We start from the raw sequence: 22231 nt of genomic DNA, 5'->3' as shown, positions 1-22231 counted from the left end.
ACGTTTTCGAAACAAAAATAACAGCGCACGTACAATAGGGACTAATCAGCTCAACTATTAGAGTGACTAATTGGGCAGAGTATTACGGTGACAAAATGCGAGCGCTTAGCAATTCGAGGCCCAGTGGTCAGGACCTTAAATAAACATAACTCTCATGGCTATTCGTTTCCCTGCACGAAATTACCATCAAAATATTATGAAACATAAAAATGAATATGATATCCAAAAATCAAAGGAGGGCCTCCCAACTCATCATAAGGAAATACAGAGAAAAAAATAACCTGAGAGTATATGTACACTATTGGCGTTTTTAAATTCGGAAATGCGGAAAATTCGCGCACCTGAAAATCTGCACAACGCTTACACCCTGATGAAGACAACGGAGTTCTTATCCAAAATATACGAACGATGAGCGCAATGAGTAATTCAGGCATACTCAAAATGCTGTGTGAGCAATCCTTCAGTCAGATCCTTCGAACGGCCGTACGGGTTGAAATACATCGTGAGGGAGGGAGAGAAAGAGAGTGAGCTATTGTTAGACACACCTACATGGTCTGAGAACCAGATTCCGAGAAAGTAATTGGGGGGGGGGGAAGGGGTTGGGCATGAGACGCTAGAACAAGTTTCACAACTTTCATTGAAGGCCGAAGTCACTTCGGCGTTTTTGTTCAAAGTGGCATTTGGTAAGGATGCTAAATGACTAAAATTAATCCGTTGAAGTCGGCCGTTAAGGACATAAACATGAACGAAAAATTATTAACGCGCATTGGGGCGTGGTAAGTAGCAGATCCAAGATATAAACGATTCGAACGACCGAATTACTTCTGGAATGATCCCCTCAGATCGGAGGGAGAGAGAGAGAGCCAAATTTCGAAATGCATGCAAAGCAATTGCGCTACGATTGCAAATCTTTCTGGCAGAATTACGGAACATTGGCGGCAATTTCTTTAAAACATTCAACCGGAAAATTGAACTGACGGGAGCGCATTAGAGAGAATATTTTCGAGACATGCGCAGCTAATATTAATCGGATCATAAAGTAGAATGAATAATAACATAAATATGTGAAGGAGTAGCACTAAGAACAAGTATTCTCTTTTTCTTACCTCTTACTTAATATTATCGAATTGAATCTGTTCCAGAGTAGCAACAGAAAAGCAGTACCAGTTCGGGCGCGGTCGATATTTAAGATGGAGATGTGGTTTGATATTAAACTTGAAAAACGTAATTAAAGAAACTAGCATGTTGTAAGACTGGTGCGTTGCATAACAAAAGTGAAACGAGCCCAAGGGGTTAATTTCACGTTCTTGATATTATCGCAAAGAATTACTTGTGATTTTTAAAAGAAAAGAAACAAAAGCATGTCAGAAGCTATATTACCGATCGTGAATTATAGGTATTGCATTATTTATTACGAAGCAGTTGAAGAATTGAATATTTTAGCCTGGATAAGAGACAATCGATTGGAAAACTTCACTCTTAGTAAAGAGGTAGGAATATACTGAGTATATTATGTAGAAATAAATATTCGGATTTGACACAAATTGTTTAAAGTTACAATTACAGTTACGTGCGGTACAACTACCAGGTTTTATCCAGCCAATTGTGGAATGAATAAATTATTAATCAAATTTTCACGTATTTTACCACAAAGTTTCTTTTTTCTATCCCATTTAGAATAAAATACATACAGTCTGTTATATATTCTGTTTATATGTCGCAGAGAACAGAGTACAGCGATTCCAAACTCATGTTTTGGAGCGATGAAGTAGCTAAAGGTAAAGTGAAAAGATTGAATAAGTTAACGGTTAGTTAATTGCATTCATAATTCAGAACAAAGCACTTTACTAACGAAGGGCACTTTATCGGACACGACGAGAAGAATTAAAGGACTCTTTATCGAAGGTTGATTTTTTAAAATAATTTTCAGTTTAGGAATGGCAAGGAAGGAGTTCGCATTTTTCGCAAGTATCCAAAGCTTCTAGCAAAACACATGCATTGAAATCTCACACCAAATATTCTGAAAAAATTACAATTAAACGGAATCAACCCAAAATTTTGATACATGAAATAGCCTTCAAAATCTTAATTTGGACGTATTCTTTGGGCAATTTGGTATCGGACCTGGACATTTAAGTAAAATTGATATTTGTTATTTGATCACAATGAATGAATTTAATTAATTTCATTCGGTCCAAGACTAACAGGATTATTAATATTTGCCAAAAAACAGTTTACATAGCTCACTATGGCATTCTGTGCTTAATCACATTTTATACATAAGAGGCAATGCGAACATGTCAACTAGCTCATTAAAAATTACTTATATGGTATATTGCACCATTTAAAAATCATTCTCTAGTTTTATTTTCCACTGCAATTATTATAAAAACAACATCAGTTTACATAATGGAGAGAAAATATGCAAATTTTATACAGTTGTAATGAATTACACCAGAAAAAAAACAGCTTTTCTATGAAACACTCCGTCTTCATATTATTTACATGAGAATGAAAATCACGTGCAGTTTTTATATTGGAAGCTGAAAGAATACTGTGATATACTTCTAGTTTGATAACTCAACAGCATAATCCATCAGTCATAGGAAAAATTAAAGATAATACTTAATTAGTATAAAAAATTGACCGATTCGTAAAAATGTGCGAATTGCTATGAGCTTGAACTCACCGTTACCGCAGTGCTCTCAGACATCATCCACGGTTGACGAAAACCACTACTCACCTGGAAAGAAAGGAAATAATTGGTAATGAAAACATGACAAAATTAAAATATCTATTAATCACTACACAACAAATGTCTCTTATTTTGACATAACATATAAAGTTGACTATAAATTTAAATTAGTGAATGCTTATAAAATTAAACATTCAAGTCCAGCATCATCAACGGTGACTGATTTGTTGGCAGATAATTCTGAATCCATATGAAAATTAAAAGAAATGGAAGAGATCTTACGGTATTTAAAGGAGAATTACAGTATCATTCGAATGTACATGTATCGTATATGTATAATCCGAATGCCTTTATTTCACCTTGCAGAACTGAACGGAGTTTAAGGGGATGTATTTAGCGCATAACTTCCTGCTACTCCTAATGGAAGTGACGTGCAGTTGATTAGTCTAAGTCATAATTAATACCTACTCGAAGTTTCATCATGGAATCCACACGTGTCTCTCTTCCGCTTTTAATTTGCCCAAAGGCATCGTGCTTGTCTAATTGACAATATTTCTCTAATAACTGACAACACAATTCGCAACCCAGGGCCCGTTAAAGTTATCCAAGGATATAAACTGTACTACACACCACAGTATATTGCTAATTAGACGTTTTTACTGGAGATTTACGTGGTTTTTGCCATGTTAGCATACAAATAAGAACTTTGGAGGAGGTAACGCTTGAAACTGCACTACAATGTTATTTCACTGGAAATTTCACTACCAAATCTTGGCTATACTTATTAAACATATGATATGTAATACATACATATATACGAGCAGTTCGTAATATAAACACTTCGTAATATTTTTACAAATTTCACTCGAATATACGCCTGACATCAACATCGTGCCTCGTAAATTTATATCTCACGGGAAGGGACCATTTCTAATACTAATATCAATGATAATCAAGACGAGAAAATTAAACAAATAATGACCAAGCGAATATTGATGACATTCTCATTTAACATGCACAAAATGATTGGCATTCGTGGATGCGAAACATTACCAGATGTTTCAGAAACGTGAACCAAGAGGCAAATAAATATCTTTCAAAAGGTTCCACATAAAGGTGCTAATTACCTCAGAATCAGGGCAAACATGAACTCAACATATGTGCACAAAAATATTTATTGCTCTTTTGCTTTCAATTTTAAAATAAATATCAATTGCTAAACTGAATTTATTGCAAAAATGAGTGTGCATGGTAAGGAAAATGGTACAAAGTTTGAAACGGGACCGTATTGTAGCTATTATGCTTATTTTTAATTAATTCCCATCATTGCCTTTTATTTTAGGGATGTGCTCCAGGTGGGGCCTTAATAATTGAAGTCCACGTTATAGGTGCCGTTGTGAGCAATTTCTGTTCAGAAGGCCACGCAAGATGAATTACCTCATTACACCTTACTAAATTGCATCGAAAACGGAATTTTTCTACCAGTACACAATTGCCGATCTAATCACTTGACTCGATGAGGACAATCGGTTGAATATTGGATAAGTGATAAAACTATTTGAATATTTTTTCATTCGGCAGGTGCGTATCTCCTCAGCGATTTTTCATTGGAGACTATTATCATACGTGCTTGCATTTATTTCGGCCATAAAAAAGAACAGCTTAAACACGCCCCGTTAAATGCAGTCACTTACCATGCGATGAAGAAAATAAAACCCAGGAGAAAAACTGTAGCAGGACTTAAAATAATTTAAATCACCTTTGGCTCCAAGGCTTGTGCTAGGTAAATGAAAAAAAACATAACGGCACCAAGGCTGTTGAATCAGTTCAAATTACTTGCTTTGGAATTTAACGCATTCAATTAAAAAAAATAACGTCATTTCTCTCAAGGTGGAGTGATAATGAATAGAACCGAGAATTAAACACGTCATATGCTCCGAGATGTTTCTCTAAACGGAACGGAATATATTCCTAATAAATTACAGGAATATGTAATGCAAGAATCCGACATAAATGATCTCTCGGGAAGTAAAGAAAAAAAATAAGAGTCACGAAGCACCATAGAAAAATTATTTCTTCGGTTGGCATATGCCAGTAAATTCAGAGACTCATCAAAACCTCTTGGCGTGCTTAACTGGAAATGAGAATTATTCTGCGGCGTTAATTCTTAAATCCGCTAGGGAATCCTAGAGACCAATATTATTTTGAAAGGCAAGAGAGTAAGTTTAACCTTGTGCCCATTACCAATCTTCTCTTGACCATCATGCGGGTGTTTGAATCTAGCCTATTCGCCTCGCAAATACTAAACCTAATCATACACAATTTTGATCGAGAAAGCAATTTTGACCGATTGAATTCTTTTAGAGCTGCAGGAATAGAAGATAATTGGTGTAAAATGTCAGTTATGCGAGCAATATGTTGCAATTATTTCTGAAAACGCTGAACTCTCGACTGAGAGCAAAAGTAGTAAAAAACCTTTATTTTATCCTTAAAATAATTGCATTGAAACTGTAGTTGCCATCACAATATGTGTTTCATCGTGAAAGTGCGAGCCATACGAGAACAAAAAGAAATACTCAACATTATTCCGTTTTTCTCGATTGACAACAGCAGTATTCATATACAATTATCGTGTTTAATAACTTTCTTACGATTTCTTTTTCAAGATTCAAGAAGCATGCTATTCCTTCTCAGTTAATAGACAAGAGTGAAAGGTACTTACACATCTAAAATGCCCATCGACTCGGAATTTTAATATATTGTCACGACTCAGTGACGAACTACCGCCATTCAGGATGTCGATCGAGGAAGCCTCGAGCACGAGAAGGGAAGTAACCATACACCTGAAATGTTGGAGTTTTTTTTATTTCTAGAATAAATAATTGCCGCCGAATCGAGCGCCTGCAGCAGGGAGGGACAGGTGAATAAGATATAATGCTCGCGGCTGGAACGATGTCATAAAATCCCGAGCTACTCCGCGGAACGCCCCCGACGTTTACGGGCGCCTTAGCTGCTTCGTTCGCAGAGTCGATGGCGATCGCCACCCTCCCCGCCGCTCGCGTCCGCCAAGCCCGCCAAACAGCCTGAGTCCAGGATCCCGTGACCGTCCCACCACGTTCACACTCTCCCCACGGTTTCTTCCTTCGCTCCCCCATCCCCACACGCGGGCTCGCGGCAGCAGTGGCGATGGGGCCGGGGAGGGTGGCGGCGAAATTCTCCACCGTCTGACAGAATAAACGTAATTCCCGCAGCCGTAATGTAATTGGAAACTTCCCGAAAATAAAACTTTCCGAAAGAAGGGTTAGAGCGAGAGGGAAGGAGAGAGTGAGTGAGCGAGGGGGAAAGGAGTTTAGGGTGCTCGGAGAAGGGGGTTGAGGGGGGGAATAAAGGAAGGGAAGGGACCGCAATTTGCGAAAAAATTCCAATAGTTCTATTCATGAACACAGTTATAATTAATTTCCATTCTAATGAGGAAATATTCCAATTTTCCCCGGGAATCCCCAATCCCGTACTCGCGTGAGGGAAGGGGTTTGAGAGGCGGGTGGGGGGTAGGGTGGACGACGGGTCGGAAGAGGAGCAGCACGAAAGGGGTGAGGAGAAGACGGAGACTGGGCGGGGGAGGAGGCGGCAGGGGAGGAAGAGGAGGGATGTGAGGCGAGCGGCGGGGGTGGAAGGGGTAAAGAAGGAGGAATCCTTCACCCTCACCGACTCCGCGCATGCCCGGTCCCCTTTCTCCTCTCTCAGAATTGGCGGTATTCATTACGATGTTCACAGCGCCACGGCGGACAGGCTGGGAGGGAAAACAAATGCAGAGCAATATTCTTGCCGACATTAATATCGCACTCTTCTTCGTCCCCCACGAAACATTTTTCGTCACTCCTCCGGGGACTCTCCGCGCCCCCCTTTACAAAAAAAGTTCCCGGCATGAGAGAGGGAAGGGGTGGAGAAGGGGGACGTGGAGATTTGAGGGGAGCTGTGATAGGGTGCGGGGGTGCTGGCGAGGGAGGAGGGAAGGGGAGGGGGAAGGATTCATTCTTTAAGGGTTGGGATACGGAGAAGGGGGGTCCAGAGAGGAGGAGGTTGAAACACGAGTGGGGACACGGCCACGGGGGTGGTGGTGGGTTTAAAATCGGGGTGGTTCCGAGAGGAGTGAGAGATATCGGGTGGTGTCGACGGGGGGGATCGAAGGGGATTGACGGTGGGCAAGAAGGGGGCCCTCCTTTCCACCAACTCACATCCGTGCACGACCCTCCTCCCACCCCCACTTTCCTCCCGAGATACCAAAGCAACCCCCGCCCCACCCTTTACGACTTGGACTAAAATCTCGACGCTCTCACTCCGTCTCCGTCCCTCGTTTCCAAACTCCCTCCCTTTTCCTCCTCAAATCTCTGCCCTTCTCCTGCCCCTTAACCCTCCTTCCACTCCCCTTCCAACCCGTCTCCTCGTCCTTACCCCTTTTCCACGCTCTCTCAAAACCCTATCCCCCCCCCCCAAACACCCCCATTTCCTTTTTCCTTCCTCGCACACCCCTTTCCCCCTCCGCGGCCCTTCCCGTCCCAACCCTTTCCTTCCCTCGCCCACCCCCCCTCCAAAAACCCCTCTCCCCCACGCCCCCCATCCCTGCTCCCCGCGTACCCTACCCTCTCAAACCCTCGCTTTCGCCGCCTCCCGCAATGCCAGGGTTCTTCAAACAAAGTCCGTGCCTCATTTGAATTGCTAATGAGAAACCCAATTATTGGATTAATGTAAATTACGTGAGGGTGGAGGCAGGGCGACGGCGGAGAGAGGAGGAAAAGGAGTGAGACGGGGAGGAGAGGCGGGAGAAGGAGGTGGGTGGGAGGATCCCGAGAGCGAACGAACCTGAGAGGGAGGAGGAGGAGGGCGAGGGCGAGAGGGAGACGGTGTATGCAGGATAATTAAAATCCGTTGATTAATATGTAAATTTAATAAGATTACACGCTGCAAAGCAAACCTAATCTGAAACTTTTAAGTTAATCCAACAGTTCCACTAATGGGAAGAGTTTACTTAGCCGAAAAGCCCGTTAACTATGTAAAACAACGACTCCACACTGATATAGGATAACAGTGGCACATTAGGATTTTGCAAGATTAAAACCTCCGCCGGGATTTCTTCATCCTCCAACAATGGATGGAGGGGGGGAGAGGGATGAGGGAAGGAGAGAGAGAGAGGGAGAGAAAAAGAGCGAGGGGAGGAGAAAAGTAAGAGACGGAGAGAGAAGGAGAAATAGAATGAGCAGGGGACGATTGTCGAACGGAAGGCACGTTGGGCGGGCGATTAAAAAGGAGTCGAAAAAGGAAGCAGATGGAACAAAGGAGGGAGAAAAGGCAGTAATAAGACGGAGGAAGCCGGAAGAAGAATGAGGGAGAAGGAGGGAGGGAGAGGACGAAGAGGAATAACGGGCGATCCGAGCGCGGTCGAGGAGGTGGGGCGAAATGAAAGGAGATGTGAATGAGCGCGGGGAGATAATAAAAGTCAAAAAGATTCGCGCTGGGAGAAGATAATAAAATGAAATTAATAAACTTTTGTAGAAATTTTATTCACGGAAATCCGACACCATAAAATTGTATATAAAACGCATTCTGTGTCGGACACTGCCGAAAGGTTGACCGTACCCTCCGGGGGGGAAGGGGGGGGGGGCTCAGGCAAAAGAATCGAAAGAGAAGTAGTCTTGATTGTTGCGAGCCATGGGAGGAGCATATTTAGCTTTTATTTTGTGCAATGGATTTTAAACTCTTGCTTCACGCATGCTGTGCGAACACGGTTAAATTGCATTTCTGGACGAGTGGCTACAACCAGCTCCCAAAACATTTTCGCAACGTCACTCTTATTTTCAAATGCTTGTGTGCGATGTGGGTAACATCAGAGAGAGCGCAAGTGAAAGTTTGTGGACTAGCATGGATTGTAAAACTATAAAAGAGTGGCAACGCCTGAGTCACTAAACGAAATATTCTTCAGCTGAGCGAGCGTTGAAAACTTTATTTTGTTTTTCATACGATGCCTACTACATAACTTCAACTGTTCCCGTTCACCACGGGGTGGTTAACTTGTTTAAATTCACTTCAATTCCTTCAGATTAATGAATTGAACTTAAATGCTACCCCTTTTGATAGATATAGTCCGTCTTTGCCGAATTGACATCACATACTAGAAATAATCAATATACTCAATGGCCTTATCCTATAAACGGCTAATGGATTCCTAACAACAGATCATAAAGAATATTCAGCATAAAATCACATGAGAAAATAATATCACTTTAACAAAAGCCTATTGAAGTTAAGAGGTAGAGAAAGATTCCCATGCGTAAAAAATTCCAAGTGTTCAAAGATTGCGAGTATGCATGAGAAAGGCAGAATGTTAAACACGACAGGTATTAGGCTACCGAGAGTTTCGTGTCTTAAAGGCTTAAAATCGTAGGGATTTTGCACTAGAGCAGGGATAGGTTTTTGGTTGAGTAAAATCGAAAATAATTGAGCAAAAAACTAAATGGATAAATGATGGGACTATTGCAAATATTATTTATCATTGGATACGATTGCATGGTGCTTTTATGGCCACCTGATTCTTGGGAGGATATCTCTGTTCCTTTCCAAACAAAAATGAAGCCGCGAATAGATGGCGGATTTAGTGCGATCCGAAACCTAGAGATCACCTGTGTGAAATGCATAAGGATCCGTATGAAATTTTCTGAGATTAATAGTCACAGCAAGTAGGAACGGATGGACGGACAGTAGAGCGCCATGAGATGACGCCCCTTAATCCCGCGACTGGCCTCCAAACTCCCCCCTCCCTCACCTTCACCGCGACCGCTTAAAGCAAGGAGGCATCCAAATTACGTGCGGTGCATGTCATTCGGCCTCCGGCAACTAGGAAATGCAGCAAATGGCTCGGGCGAGTTTTATTCAAAATTAAAATAAATTGTATCTCGGGAGGGAAGGAACGAGAACTCATTAACGAGCTGCGTGGTGTCAAGTAATCAAAAGCGTTGCAATTAAACAGATGCCACGTCTGTAGAATTATCTATTAAGACGATTTAATGTGCACATTTCCCGGGCGAGTTAAAAAAATAATAATTCAGGAGCGAGTAAATTAGTTTTAAATATAAAAGTCTCGGCAACATTTCGATTTATGACGCTTCGGGGTGCGTGCAAGGAGGTTTAATGAAAGGTTAACGTTTTCAATTTAGCCCCACTTTCCAGAAACATTTAGTATAAACAACACGAATTCGGTGCCTTTTAGCTAAATATTTTAACCGATACTAAAATCATGTTATTGATCCGTCGAACGGACTTTTAGCGCTATGAAACCACCAAAAATTATAAAAGTTTTGGCGAGATAATGTTCCAGTATAACTTGTGAAAGTTAGCCTAGTGATGAGGGTGTGTAAAAGAGAATAGTATAGAAAGATAATATAATCAGTAAAATAACAGAGGTGAATAAAGGTTTTGCAAATATGAATTTAATCGGAAATTTTAGCATAAATGAATTACTTCCATGAAAATTCAATGCTGGAATCTGGACTTAATCTCGAGATATTTCCAATGCAGATGATGTGTAAAATGTTACTTTCCGGTTTCATTCGCGTGGCAACGAATCTTAAAAGAACACCATCTTGGATTGAGGAAATCGATATTTGGCTAGACATGACCCTATCAGAGAAAATGAACGTTCCGTGATCATCGCCCTCTAAAGAAAATGTTTCGGGGAGGGTTAAAAGTTGGGTCAGTCCGACGGCGAACTCGCACGCGGCACGAGATGTACGATAGGTTAAGAGAAGTAATACTCAGGTAGCGAATAAAGACAGCGTTCGTGGTCATCTTCCCGGTAAAATGCAATGAAGGCCAAGGAGAGAAGAGCGAGAGCACAAGAAACTTTTAAAATTGAAGGGACTGATGACGGGGCGGTCACGGCGAGGAAAAAAGGACGAACGTAACTTTAAGTTTTTGAGATGGGGCTTCTGTTAAGAAACGAACAAGTGAACATAATGAAGAGGAAGAGAAATGAACAAGTGATACATAGCGTGAGGAAAAGAGAAAGTTGACAGAGTCGACGAAGGAAAAAAAAACAGGATGAAGAAGATCGATATTGAGAGTATTGCGATGTTAGCGCCTTCGTTCGAAGGACATAAGTTGGATGAGGGAAGGAGTCAAAAACACAGTTGAGAAAACATGATGAATGATGGATATTATCAGAGGATAGAGAAGGTAAAAGATTATAATAAAATCTGATTTCATACTTTCAGAAACCCCTTTTCTGTCGCATTGTTTTTTTTTGTTGCACACCGTCCAAAAATATTGCTCTACAAGGTAGAGTATAGCGATTCCAACATGATATAGTACTCCTCTGGCCGCAGAGCACGCAATGCTTAGTTGGGATACTAAGAAGCTGCAGCCAACCCTCAGGGGCAGAAGTATAACGTTGGAAGTCGACCGTGAACGCATGCCCGAGACGCAAGGAACCAAGGAATCACACGGTCCAACGCGACATGAGTTTAGTGGGAACCACGACGGTCCATGGACCAAGGAAGTCGGCACCGGGAGGAGACAGGAGATACGGAGAGGGAACGAAACATGCTGGAGCGGAAGGAGAAGAAGCGGTAGCGGAATAGGAGGCTCCCGCTCGTTTTACAGCGAGGGTGACCTGGGCGCGGGGAGTAAGGAGATGGAGGACGCTGAAGTGGACATTTGGGGAAGAGCGGAGGATGTACACAGATCACCTCTCATTGTTTTGAGGGCACCGGTCCGGCGGGCGCTTTTCCATGAATGTGCCTCATACGTGAAAGGGCGACGGGTGGAAGAAATTTCGAGGACGTTGTGGGGACAGGTGGACAAAGAGAGTGAACGAGGAAATCCCAGAGTAATGAAAACGGGTCGGAAAGAGGAACTGGAGAGGATCTCAAAGAAAAACTAAGGAGGGCTAAAACACAAGAAATGAAAGTAAAATTTAGCAACCGGTAGCTAAGATAGTAGCGCAAACTATGAAACTGCGGCCTAATATATTCTTGGGGGAGGAGGATATTTAATTCTAAAGAAACTTGACTTCAAAAGACATTAAATAGAAAAACAACAAACGTGAGTGCAAAGATACGAGTAACACAATGTATTCAGGTTCTGAAAAGTATTTCTTGTAATAACCTCTTCTGAATTTAGGCAAGTGCAACTTACTGTAGGCACTCTTTCCTAGGTTTAAGAAAGAAACTTTTTCCGTTTCCTGTAAAAGAAGGACAGCTTTCCTCTCCTTGATGAAGCTGGCGAAATCACGAAAAACATCCCTCTGACGTAAATTCTCACGTTCGAACAATATCAGCTGAGTTTCCCTACGGATCTCTAGAAGGGATAGTGTTACGATAAACTGGCAAAGGGCGCATATTTTAACATTAATTGATGATGATCCGATTACTGATAAGGAATCTTCAACGCACATTTTTAAATGTTCCTCAGAGAGGGATCACTACTACGACCTTAACTTAACTGCACCATTCGTTGGAGCGAGGCAACATTTATCTCTGAGGTAGAAAAGGGCTCAAGGTGGCGAAGGGCAACGAATTTCTTTCGCGAAGCATTGACGTTTCATCAGTTTAACTGATATGTTTCACGGGTAACTTCATTTGAGCCCTCTCCACAATCCCAACACGTGGGGAGCGATGTGGTGTCGAAAAAAAAATCCTCCCAAAACCGACAGCAAAACGAAGGCCGCTTACCATTTGAAGCCTCAAATTAAGAGGGGGAGAAAAGAGAAACAAGAGGAGGAAGAGAGCGGGACATCACGCGCCGTCAGATACAGGAGAGAGAGAGAGGAGAGAGGTGGAAAATGAGCTGGGAAATTAAAGGATTCGAGATTATCCAATCAGATCCGATTCCGACAACTCTGCCAACACTCGCATCGGTTGGAAAGTGTATTGTTGACGTAATGAATTAAATTTTACGATTAGGATTGAGGGAAATAAGGGGGCTGAGGCGTTGAGGGGAAATTGGGGAGGGGTGGGAGGAAAAATAGGGAAGGGGAGGGTAGGGGGGTGCGGAGGGAGTGGGTGGACCGAAAGTGTGTGGGAGGATCGGGGGGAAGGGGGGCGAGTGAGGTAGAGAAGGAATCCAATCATTGCGCTGGACAGCAATGGCGGCCTTCTCATTAAACGGTTCATTTGTTGAAGTGGCCCGCCGGCCCTAAGCAAACACCTTTTATCCGTGGATATCTGAAAAGTGGATAGAAAGTGTCTGTGTGGAGGGGAGGGGTGTCGGATGGGCGAGGGTTGAGGGAGGGGGTGGGAGGGACCCTTGGGGGTAGAGTGTGCCCGTCCAGAGAGCAAAGGGTTAAGGGTTAGATTGGCTAGGAAACGGGTGGACGAAAGGGCTGCGGACGGTGGAAGGAGGAGTGGGAGGCCGTGGAAGGGCCGGAGGCGGAAAGGTGGGTGCCAAGCGAGGGCCTCGTGGTATGATGTTTCCCAGGGTTGAAAAAGAGATGAGTGAAGGGGGAGGGAGGGTTTGGGAAGAGAGACGGGTCGGGCGGATAGGTAAACGACCCTATTAGGGCGAAACTGAGACAGTATGTATGAGAGAGAGATGAACCTCGTACTACATTTAACCGATTGTTGATAATGGATGGGACATTACGTGCAACGAAAGCGTCGTTAAAAAGGCTCTCAAGCGCTCATTACTAGCCGCGTCTGTACGCTCAATTTATGGTGCGTGAAGTTGGGGAATACCATGAAGACTGAGTCCGTTCACGGCTCAATAGCACGATTTCATTGATTTTTAAGAGTATTCTGGCAGATAAATTAAGGAAAGCGAGATATGAATGCACACGAAAGTGGAAAATTTGTAAAGCTGATTTAAATTAGCGTCAACATTGATTTAGCTTTAGTCACGAAATCCCGTCGTGTGTATTCCAAATTATGTGCAAGGGTTCAAGTAGGAAATCGCCTTAGGATAAAATACGTCATTATGACAAAATTGTCCTCGGAAGGACGCTATTAAAAATGGCACTGTTTCTCGAGTTATCAACTTTTAAATACAATACTGCGGACTGGAGTATATCTCAGAGATGATGGAGACACCTCAGAGAAATTCCTTAATAAATGTTTACATTAGCGATCTTGATACACACGTGGTTAATGATGGAAGCCGATGATGAAATCACAGCGCTATTCCCTTATTGTTCCTTTCACCTTCTGATTATTGACAGAATAAAATTTTCCATTCATATACCGGAATACCATCAATCATAGTTAAATAAAATGGAAAAAAATGTCAAGAAGAATTCACATACGAAAATATAACAAGGCAGGAGAATTAGCGTCATGATGAATAATCATGCCCTTGCTCGAGAATTAAACGGCTTTATAAAAAATACATTCTTCAAAGTATTCTACAAGGCAACTTTAAAGGCAATTACTTCAATGTAACAAATAGTCAGAGCTCTATAAAAACAAACGATGCGAATTAAATACCTGAGAAGCATGGCAAACAACGTGCAGCGCATTCGAATGTAGACGTGACGTGCATTCAAGCTTTTTTTTTCATCGAAGGCATGTGAATACCATTTAGGGAGTGGGAAAAGCAGCTTCAAATCGTCACCATGAGAACGGCAGAGAAGAATCTTTCACTATTATACTACACCATCGCCGACTAACCCCGAAGAAGGAGGAAATATCTACTGTCATAATTTTGCGTCACGTGTGGATGGTCTCTGGAGAGCTTCTTTGGATAAATTACGATATCTTCTTTACCGCTCCCGAAGAAAATGATGGCCGACTGAATTCAACCTTAACGGGAGATATAAATAGACCAAGTGGAACAGGAAACATTTTACTGGCATTAGCTAATAAATTAGCGGCGAATAGTTGGAGCATTTGACGCTAAATGCGAACTCACCATGAGGAAGAGACGACGGAAACATTCACGGATGTATACTAAATAAACATGGTTTCGAGGACGAATAGCAGGGAAATAAATATTCGATTGAAGGTGTAAAAGAGAACTGGAATTTCGCTTAGGTTAAAACCCACTGTGGACAGGGCCCGAGAATTACGGGTATAAAGAGCAGAAATATTCAACTTCTGAACTAAACTCATTGAGTAAGAAAAATCGCACCCTTCGATGGAAATTTTATGAATGACGGAAAGCATCACACGATTATTGGAAAATCTAGTATCATAGTGACTCGAAAGATAAGTATAGGTATATTATTGACTTAAACGGTTGAAAATACAAAATACAACGTACTATTGCGGTCCCAAAATATTATTATTTATTGATTCCCTTTAGTCAGTGGGGAAATAAACTGCCCATCCAAGCGATGTAAGTAATACCTATCCCCATGCTCAATTCCAGATTGCTAAAATAGGAAACATTATTCACGGTTAAACCAATGGCTCCGTCTCAACGTCTTTTCAATTTTACCGGTCAAATCACAAAGTTTTCATCGTGGCTGGTGAGTTAAAACCGCCCTCCAACATTTTACATGTGTGGTGACTTGAAATGTACAACGTAGTTGGTAGACGTCCCATTGTCTCGGGTATTGAGTGAGGGTCACCTCTCTTATCCTTTAACTCCACGGTGACGGGGCGAATGTTATAAAATCCTCGACTCTGTATTCACGTAATGCATCTGACGGGCCTCCACAACAGCTGACCTATTGACCAGCGCGGCACGGCGCGGGTGGGGCAAGAGAGGGTGGATATTAATAACCACTTGCACCACTCCAGTGGGAAGAAAACAAAAGCATAGAGTTCTTCTCTTGGAAAGTTAATTGGAGAGAGGATAATGAAAGAAAATAAGTGTGCTGAATGAAACAGAAGCTGGTTTACAAGCTGAAGCCCGGTTTTGCCTACATTCGAGTAACTATCGGTTCCCTCTCGCAGCACGTAATATCTCCTGCGGGCGCGAGCCCATCTGCGTCAAACGTAATGGCGTGGCGTGACGATAGGACGCGTGCTTTTAAAGCCCGTCTAACGTGAAAACGGATCGACCGCCCAGTGGAGAGAGGGGACAGTCGAGAACGGGATGATCGGTGAAATTACCGCTTCATTGCGGCAAAACGAAAATGCCAAGATTTCGATGTGGACGAGGGGAGTAGGAGGCTGGGGCGGTGCGAGAGGGTAGGGGTTGGTCGAGAGGAGGGCCTGGAAAACGAGGGACCGCCGTGGAACGACGAAATTAAGGATGAACGGGGAAAACTAAGGGACGAGGGTGGCGGAGGGGGCCATATCCTCGGGGGAAGGGGGGTTTGTCCGTGGGGTCGAGAGCGTGGGGCGGCGGCAGAAGGGGTGAGGACCTGGATCGAGAATGGTCAGGTGGGGGAAAAGGGTTATGGGAGGGGGAGGAGGAAGAAGGCGAGTGAGAGGATGGGTGGGGGTAGAGGGTGTCGTCTGGCGGTACTACGTGGTCGGAATGGGAGACGGAGGTTGGTAAAATGGAGAGAGAGGGTGTTCGGGGAGGGGAGGGGGTGGCACGAGAAAGGGGTCAGGCAGGGTACGGAGATTCCTTGGCCATGGACAGTCAGTTCCCTCTCTACCGAGGAGAAAACCCACTTCATTATGCAGCTCTCTCAACACCATCCTCGCCCCCGACCCCTTTGTGCATTCTTCTCCCCTTCTCTTCCCTCAATCCGCCGCCCACTCTTTCCCCCTTCCACGACCCCAAATAAAAAATCTGCAATTAAAATTTACGGCAGAATCCATTGTTATTAATATGCTCTAAGTCTCCGGCGTAATTGAGTAGTTACACCCGTTACACGTTTCGAGCATTGGATTCTTTCAATAGTTTTGCTCTTTGCAAAACCTAGTAATCCCATTTAGCATACCTTTCGAACATTTTGTTTCTATTTGTAATTTTAGCCATGCTTCTGTCATATACATGATATCACACACACACACACACACACACACACACACACACACACACACACATATATATATATATATAATTATTTTAAATCAATATTCTATTCCATTACCTTTACTATTTACTTCGTAGAAATTGTGCCTTAAAAATATTTAGGCCTACCCCTTCGTTTAATCTAATTCTGCTGTATTCTGCTAATTCTATATTACTTTCTCTTTAAGTATATTCTTAAGATGTTCTTGTTTTTGTTTTCAGAATAATACTAATAATAAAAACAAATCTAATGGAACGGAAAGATGTGAAAGCTCCTCATCTCAGGGGCCATGGACACTTTCGATAGTAAACGAAATACATATCTTTCTGACTCATTCCACGTTTCTTCCCGCTCATCATCCATTCTCTATACCCACCCTCACTCCCTGCCAAGTTTCCACCCTCCATTCCCTTCACCCCAACGCCGCTCTTCGAGGAGCACTTGTCCAAAACCCCTTCACAACCATCCATTCTCTCCCGCCCCGTCTCACCTCCTCTCCGCTGCATTTTTCCTCGTCGCAGCTTCTCTCGAGCCCGCACTTCTGCGAGGGGCTTGTGGATCTCTCCCACCCCTCGTTCTCCCTCCTTCGCAATATTTTTTATTAATCTTCCCCAAACCCCCACCACCTCCACTATCGCTATCTCCGCGAACCCACCCCCATCATCACTCATCATCCACGCCAGCACACGATCCCTGGAGCCTTATCTTCACTCATTCTCCCGAGGTCGTCCGCGAGGGGGAAAAAAATTGCGACTTCCTTCGGTGTGAATAATGGAATGCGACGAGGTCGGAAAGTACATTGCTTTCGTTCCTCGGCCTCGGTCCATTTCGCTGGACCATCATCCTCCCCGCAAACATCTCGCGGGGCGTCCGAATCGGTTGATTTTCCCTCCGTCGCTTCGAAAACGCACCTCGCTGAAGTTTGAACGCCGATCCATTTTGAATGGTCTGCCGAGTCGCGACGAGCAGCTTCGCAACATGCCCTCGGGCCGCGACTCCGGCTGGAAACATTCCGGTGATGTAACGTAGTGATGTAATTGCTCATTTGTTTATGACGGAAGCGTTGGATGCAGAGAACTAATTACCTGAAATTTTAATCGGATAAATGTTTCGTTTACCATCCAGCGCCAGGTGAAAAGGACCGATTTTTATTCACGGTGGGAACGCTGTCGTAGATGCGTTTGGATAGTCCGCAGGAAGTTCATTATTCAGAGCTCACTCCGCCATTAATTCATACATAATAACATCACTTATACACATTCAGCCAGTTTCCCCGGCTCAATGCTTCATTAGAGCATAATGTGCTTCGTCTAATAAACAGAGAACACGCAACAGACGTTTAAAATAATTATATTTACTTAATGTCGAGAAGGAATATCAACATTAAAATATTAAAGGATTTAATTGAAGTTCTTCCCAATGATTAATTAAACAAAGAAGACTACCTTGAAAATGGCAAGTGCATGAATTACTAGATCAGTTCTTAAGCATATGGGAAGATTTGGTTAAGTTCAGAAATGGTTTTAAGCGTTAAACGAATGACGACCGTAATTTACGATTGTCTTAGCGACCAAAATATTTCTACGTTTTGGACATCTAAGATTTGAATTAAGCCGAGTGCATTCGAGTAACCATTCGGGAAGTGTTACGTAAACAAGAACATGAAAGTCGAGCAGAGAAGACAGAGTTATCGTTCTGGAAAAGGCAACTATACTAAACATTTCTTAACATTTATTATCTTAAGTCTATGTTTGTGTCTATCATTGCTTCGTGGGATATGTCTGCAACCGTAATAGTTTTTTATAACTGAGAATTAAAGCAAGACAATTGTGAAGCAAGTAATCATCTATTTTTTTGGTATATCTATCCACCTACTCCGCATGAATCCTTTTTACTTTCAATTATAAGAAATGTATTACTTTAATGCTTAAGTGTATCATTCACTTCCTCAAGCACACACGAAGGCTATCAGTTTCTTTGGCCTGCTCAAAAGATCTCAAGGAAAAGATGATATATGAAAGCGCAATAAAAGGAAGTGAATGTTTGCAATTGGCGTAAAAATGAGATCCAAAAGCGCTTGAAATCAGTTTTTGTTGAGCTGTTATAGAAAAGGATTTCCTGTTTTCAATATGTTATACACACTACTTGTTAATTCCAATACATACCTTGAAGTAATATTGGGAATATGAAAAGCTGACAACGTTAGGAAATATATAATATCCTGCAAATAATGTAACATGCTTTTCGTCACGCCGAGAAAAATAATTAATGGGAGTAATATCGCAACTATTGTATGTACATCAAAATGATACAACTTTCTTGGCAAAATCGACATGAGTTTGATGGAAGTTTCAAAATCTGAGCTGCATATTTGTTTGCAAATGTAAATGAGGGAGCAGCATAGGGAGAAAACATGGAATTAAATTTTCTCTCCCAAACATCAGGCAAGGCGTCGCAGTAGGGTGGCAATCATGTTCATCAACTAATCCGGATTGTGAACATTGGTTGTGGCAGCACGAAACGGGAACAACGCTCTAACATTCGGAGCGGTCCCTAAGTATCTCTTGGGCGAACCTCCCGAAGTCCGGTACTCTTTCCCGTCCCACCCGGTGGGATAGGTACCCACAATAGGGAGGATAACCTTCGGGAGTAGCATTACAACGGACGTTTGGGCTCGCTCACATCCTCGTCCTTCCTTCATTATTGGAACGAGAGATACCTTTCAGAGGCACGTGAATGGAAACATTTGATACCCAGGGAGTGATTAATGAAAGACGAAATCAAGTTAGCTGCTGGAGATGGTAGCGGTAGCCGTGCGCAACGCTTCGCGGCATGGTTTGGTTCCGCTTCGAGAGGAGAGACAAGGTAGGTGAGAGAGAGGGATAAGGAAGGGGAGAGAGAGGGATAAGGAAGGAGAGAGAGAGAGGGATAGCAGTCGATATAAGACTCAAAAAATTTCCCAACTCAGGGAAAAGCATAAGGAAATTTAAAAACTTCCGCCCCACGATGAAATCACGGCTGGACTACACATACTTGCGCGGGTACTTTAAATTGGTGCTATTTTTTAGCCTCACTTTACGATCTATAAAGTGTACTCCAAGTCACAAAAATCGGAGCTTTCATCGATTGGACAAATTAAATACCTCGAAATACGTCCGCTGTCTACGCACCCACCATGATTTCAATAGATAAGAACTGTTTCAACATCATCTTGCGCAATTTTATATTGTCTGTAGGACTAAAGGGCGACGCGTTTTATCAACTGTGCAAGGCGTTGTCACTGGTACTTCATGTACTATTTCAAGGATTTACATGAGTTTATGTATGAAATGTAAATACCTACCATCATGCAAAAGTCAACACCTGCTACGTTTCACGAGACTTCTTTCTCGGTGGAGTTTCTAAGTATTTACTTGTAATAGAGAAACGTGGATTAAAGTTCAAGCATCAACCCCGTCTTTCAGCTTAGTAAACAATCATAATTTGTCTTAAGATTAAGCGATCTGGTGAAAACCAAGCATTAAGCTAACGTCATGGAAGACGAAGACTGAAAAAAGATACAGCAGGCTACCCGCAGCGCCGCCACTGAAGCCATTTCGAATCCTCAAACCGCAACACGATACCCATATTCACTCCCCCGCCCAACACATTCCCCGTCCACATTCCCATGATCCCCAACGATTGTTTGTTTGACTATTTTACCTCACTGAATTTTTCTCTGACATTCATGCGCCTCCTCGACACATTATTTTTACGAGATGTTATCAAAAACAAATGCAACAAATAAACTACAAAGCTTTTCAAAAAAATCTCTCTCCCTTTCTCTCTCACTGGCACGAATGCAACCATAACAGATTCAATTTCTTCATCCCTCCACACGTTTTATAACTCACCCTCCCCTCACTTTAAAAACGCCCGAGCTCGAAGAAAGCGGGAGGGGGAGTGGGTGGGAATGAGAGAGGAGAGGGTAAAAAAGAAACAGCAAACCTCATTTACTTCGCAACACTCTCGCTCCATTCGCTCTTTCGACCTTCGTTCCTCTTTCGTCTCTCCCCTCTCACTGCTTTCTTCGCCGCCTGCTTTCAACCCCCCCCTCGCCGTCTCCCGCACTCCTCCACCCACGCCTCCCTCCCCGCGTCCCCTTCCCAGGATATGGGCCGTGGGGGGTGCAGAGGTGGTTATAAACTACACCGTAACCCCTTCTCCCACTCGCCCCCATCCCGAACCACTCACACCCTCCAACCTCCCAACTTACTCTCTCACTCTCTTCCACCTTCTCTCAACCCCTTCCCCCCCTCTCCCCATCACACACACTTCTCCACCCTCTCTATCTCTCCTCTCCCACCCGGTTACACCCCGTTCCCTTTTCTCCTCACACTCCCTCTCCCTCCGCTATCGACCCGAAATTTTCTTCGTAAGCGCATTAATTTCATGTACACGTGAAGTTCGGCGTCGAATCTCGCATAATTCATTCCCTGGCTGATTACGTGGAGGCCTATCCCAGCTTCGATAAGGGGACCTCATCACCCAAACACCATCCCTTCCTTCCAACCACCCACCCACCCTCGCCACTTCCCAAACTACCCCATCCCACCCACCCTCCCCGCTTTTCTCTCCCCCCACCTCCTTTTCTCACCCTTCAGGATTCCGACCCGCCTCTCTCTCTCTCTCTCCCCCCCCCGACCCTCGCACCTCCGAGCGCAATCTCTCGACTCGACGACCGCACCGATTTCTCGTCCCCCCACCACCACCCACCCTCGAAAACCTCCTCGCCACCACCGCCGCCACCTTAACCACCACCGCCCCCGCTTCCGGCCCCCCTTCAGCCGCCAGCCAAACCCTCTCCAAATCGCCAGGACGACCCATCCATCCCCCTTTCCCGCGAGAAAAATGAAAGAGAAAAAGATAACCTCAAGCTCCTAATCGCGCCCGCGGCCCGGCCTAACCCTTTACTACCCCCCGTCAACCCCTCCTTCCACACCCTCCCATACCCCTCTTCTGCCATCCATCAACCCTCCGCGGGAAACCTCTGTGTATCATTTCACTCCTCAACCTCCCTCCCTCCCTCCACCAGCCGCCCTCTTGACTGCCCCCGACCGGTTCCCTCACCCTCCCACTTACATACCTTCTCCAGGTTAACAATTCCCCCGTGTTCCCCATCCCGTCTTCGTGTTTTTCTGACCTCCCCTCCATCTTCTCCACCACGAGAGAAAAGGGTTACTTATTTCGATTCGGAAAAGTAAAATTTTAATAAATGAATGGACGTAACGCGTCGCCCAGCCTTATCCCCCTCCGCGACCGCGCGGGCTCGCAAACCCTCAATCAAGCGGGTAGTCCGCTCGACGCTTTGTCTGGGACACTGATTAACGTTGTAATGTGGTTTGATTCGTTCGTGGAGAGGACGAGTGGGTGGGACGAGAGGGAAAAAAATTCTGCAAATCAAAGATGGAAATAGCACTCCCGTCCCCGCGGAATTTTCCCTAAAGAAAGGCGTAATTAGTCTTCCATTAATGAAATCACTTGTTTCAGTTGGAAGTTTTAATTATTCGCTCTCTTCTCTTTTTTGGTGCACCCAGTACCTTAGCGTCTCGCTTCTTTTTTTCTACTTGCAAATATATTTATATTGAAAGGTGAGCTGC

The 22231-nt window shown here is 43.6% G+C and overlaps 1 protein-coding gene across 1 annotated transcript in view; it reads right to left on the bottom strand.

The window, feature by feature from the left end:
* LOC139692485 (POU domain, class 6, transcription factor 2-like) overlaps positions 1-22231 on the bottom strand; it is a 242594-nt gene that overhangs the window by 110654 nt on the left and 109709 nt on the right. Inside the window, exon 2 of the mRNA XM_071590703.1 lies at positions 2690-2743. Coding sequence (XP_071446804.1) covers positions 2690-2743 — 54 coding nt within the window. The remainder of the gene's footprint in view (positions 1-2689; positions 2744-22231) is intronic.

This window comes from Hetaerina americana, unplaced genomic scaffold (assembly GCF_022747635.1).
Source record: "Hetaerina americana unplaced genomic scaffold, ioHetAmer1.1.p SCAF_4, whole genome shotgun sequence".
Taxonomy (NCBI): domain Eukaryota; kingdom Metazoa; phylum Arthropoda; class Insecta; order Odonata; family Calopterygidae; genus Hetaerina; species Hetaerina americana.
Note: the sequence above shows the minus strand (reverse complement) of the source record. Positions and strands in the feature narration are given on the sequence as shown.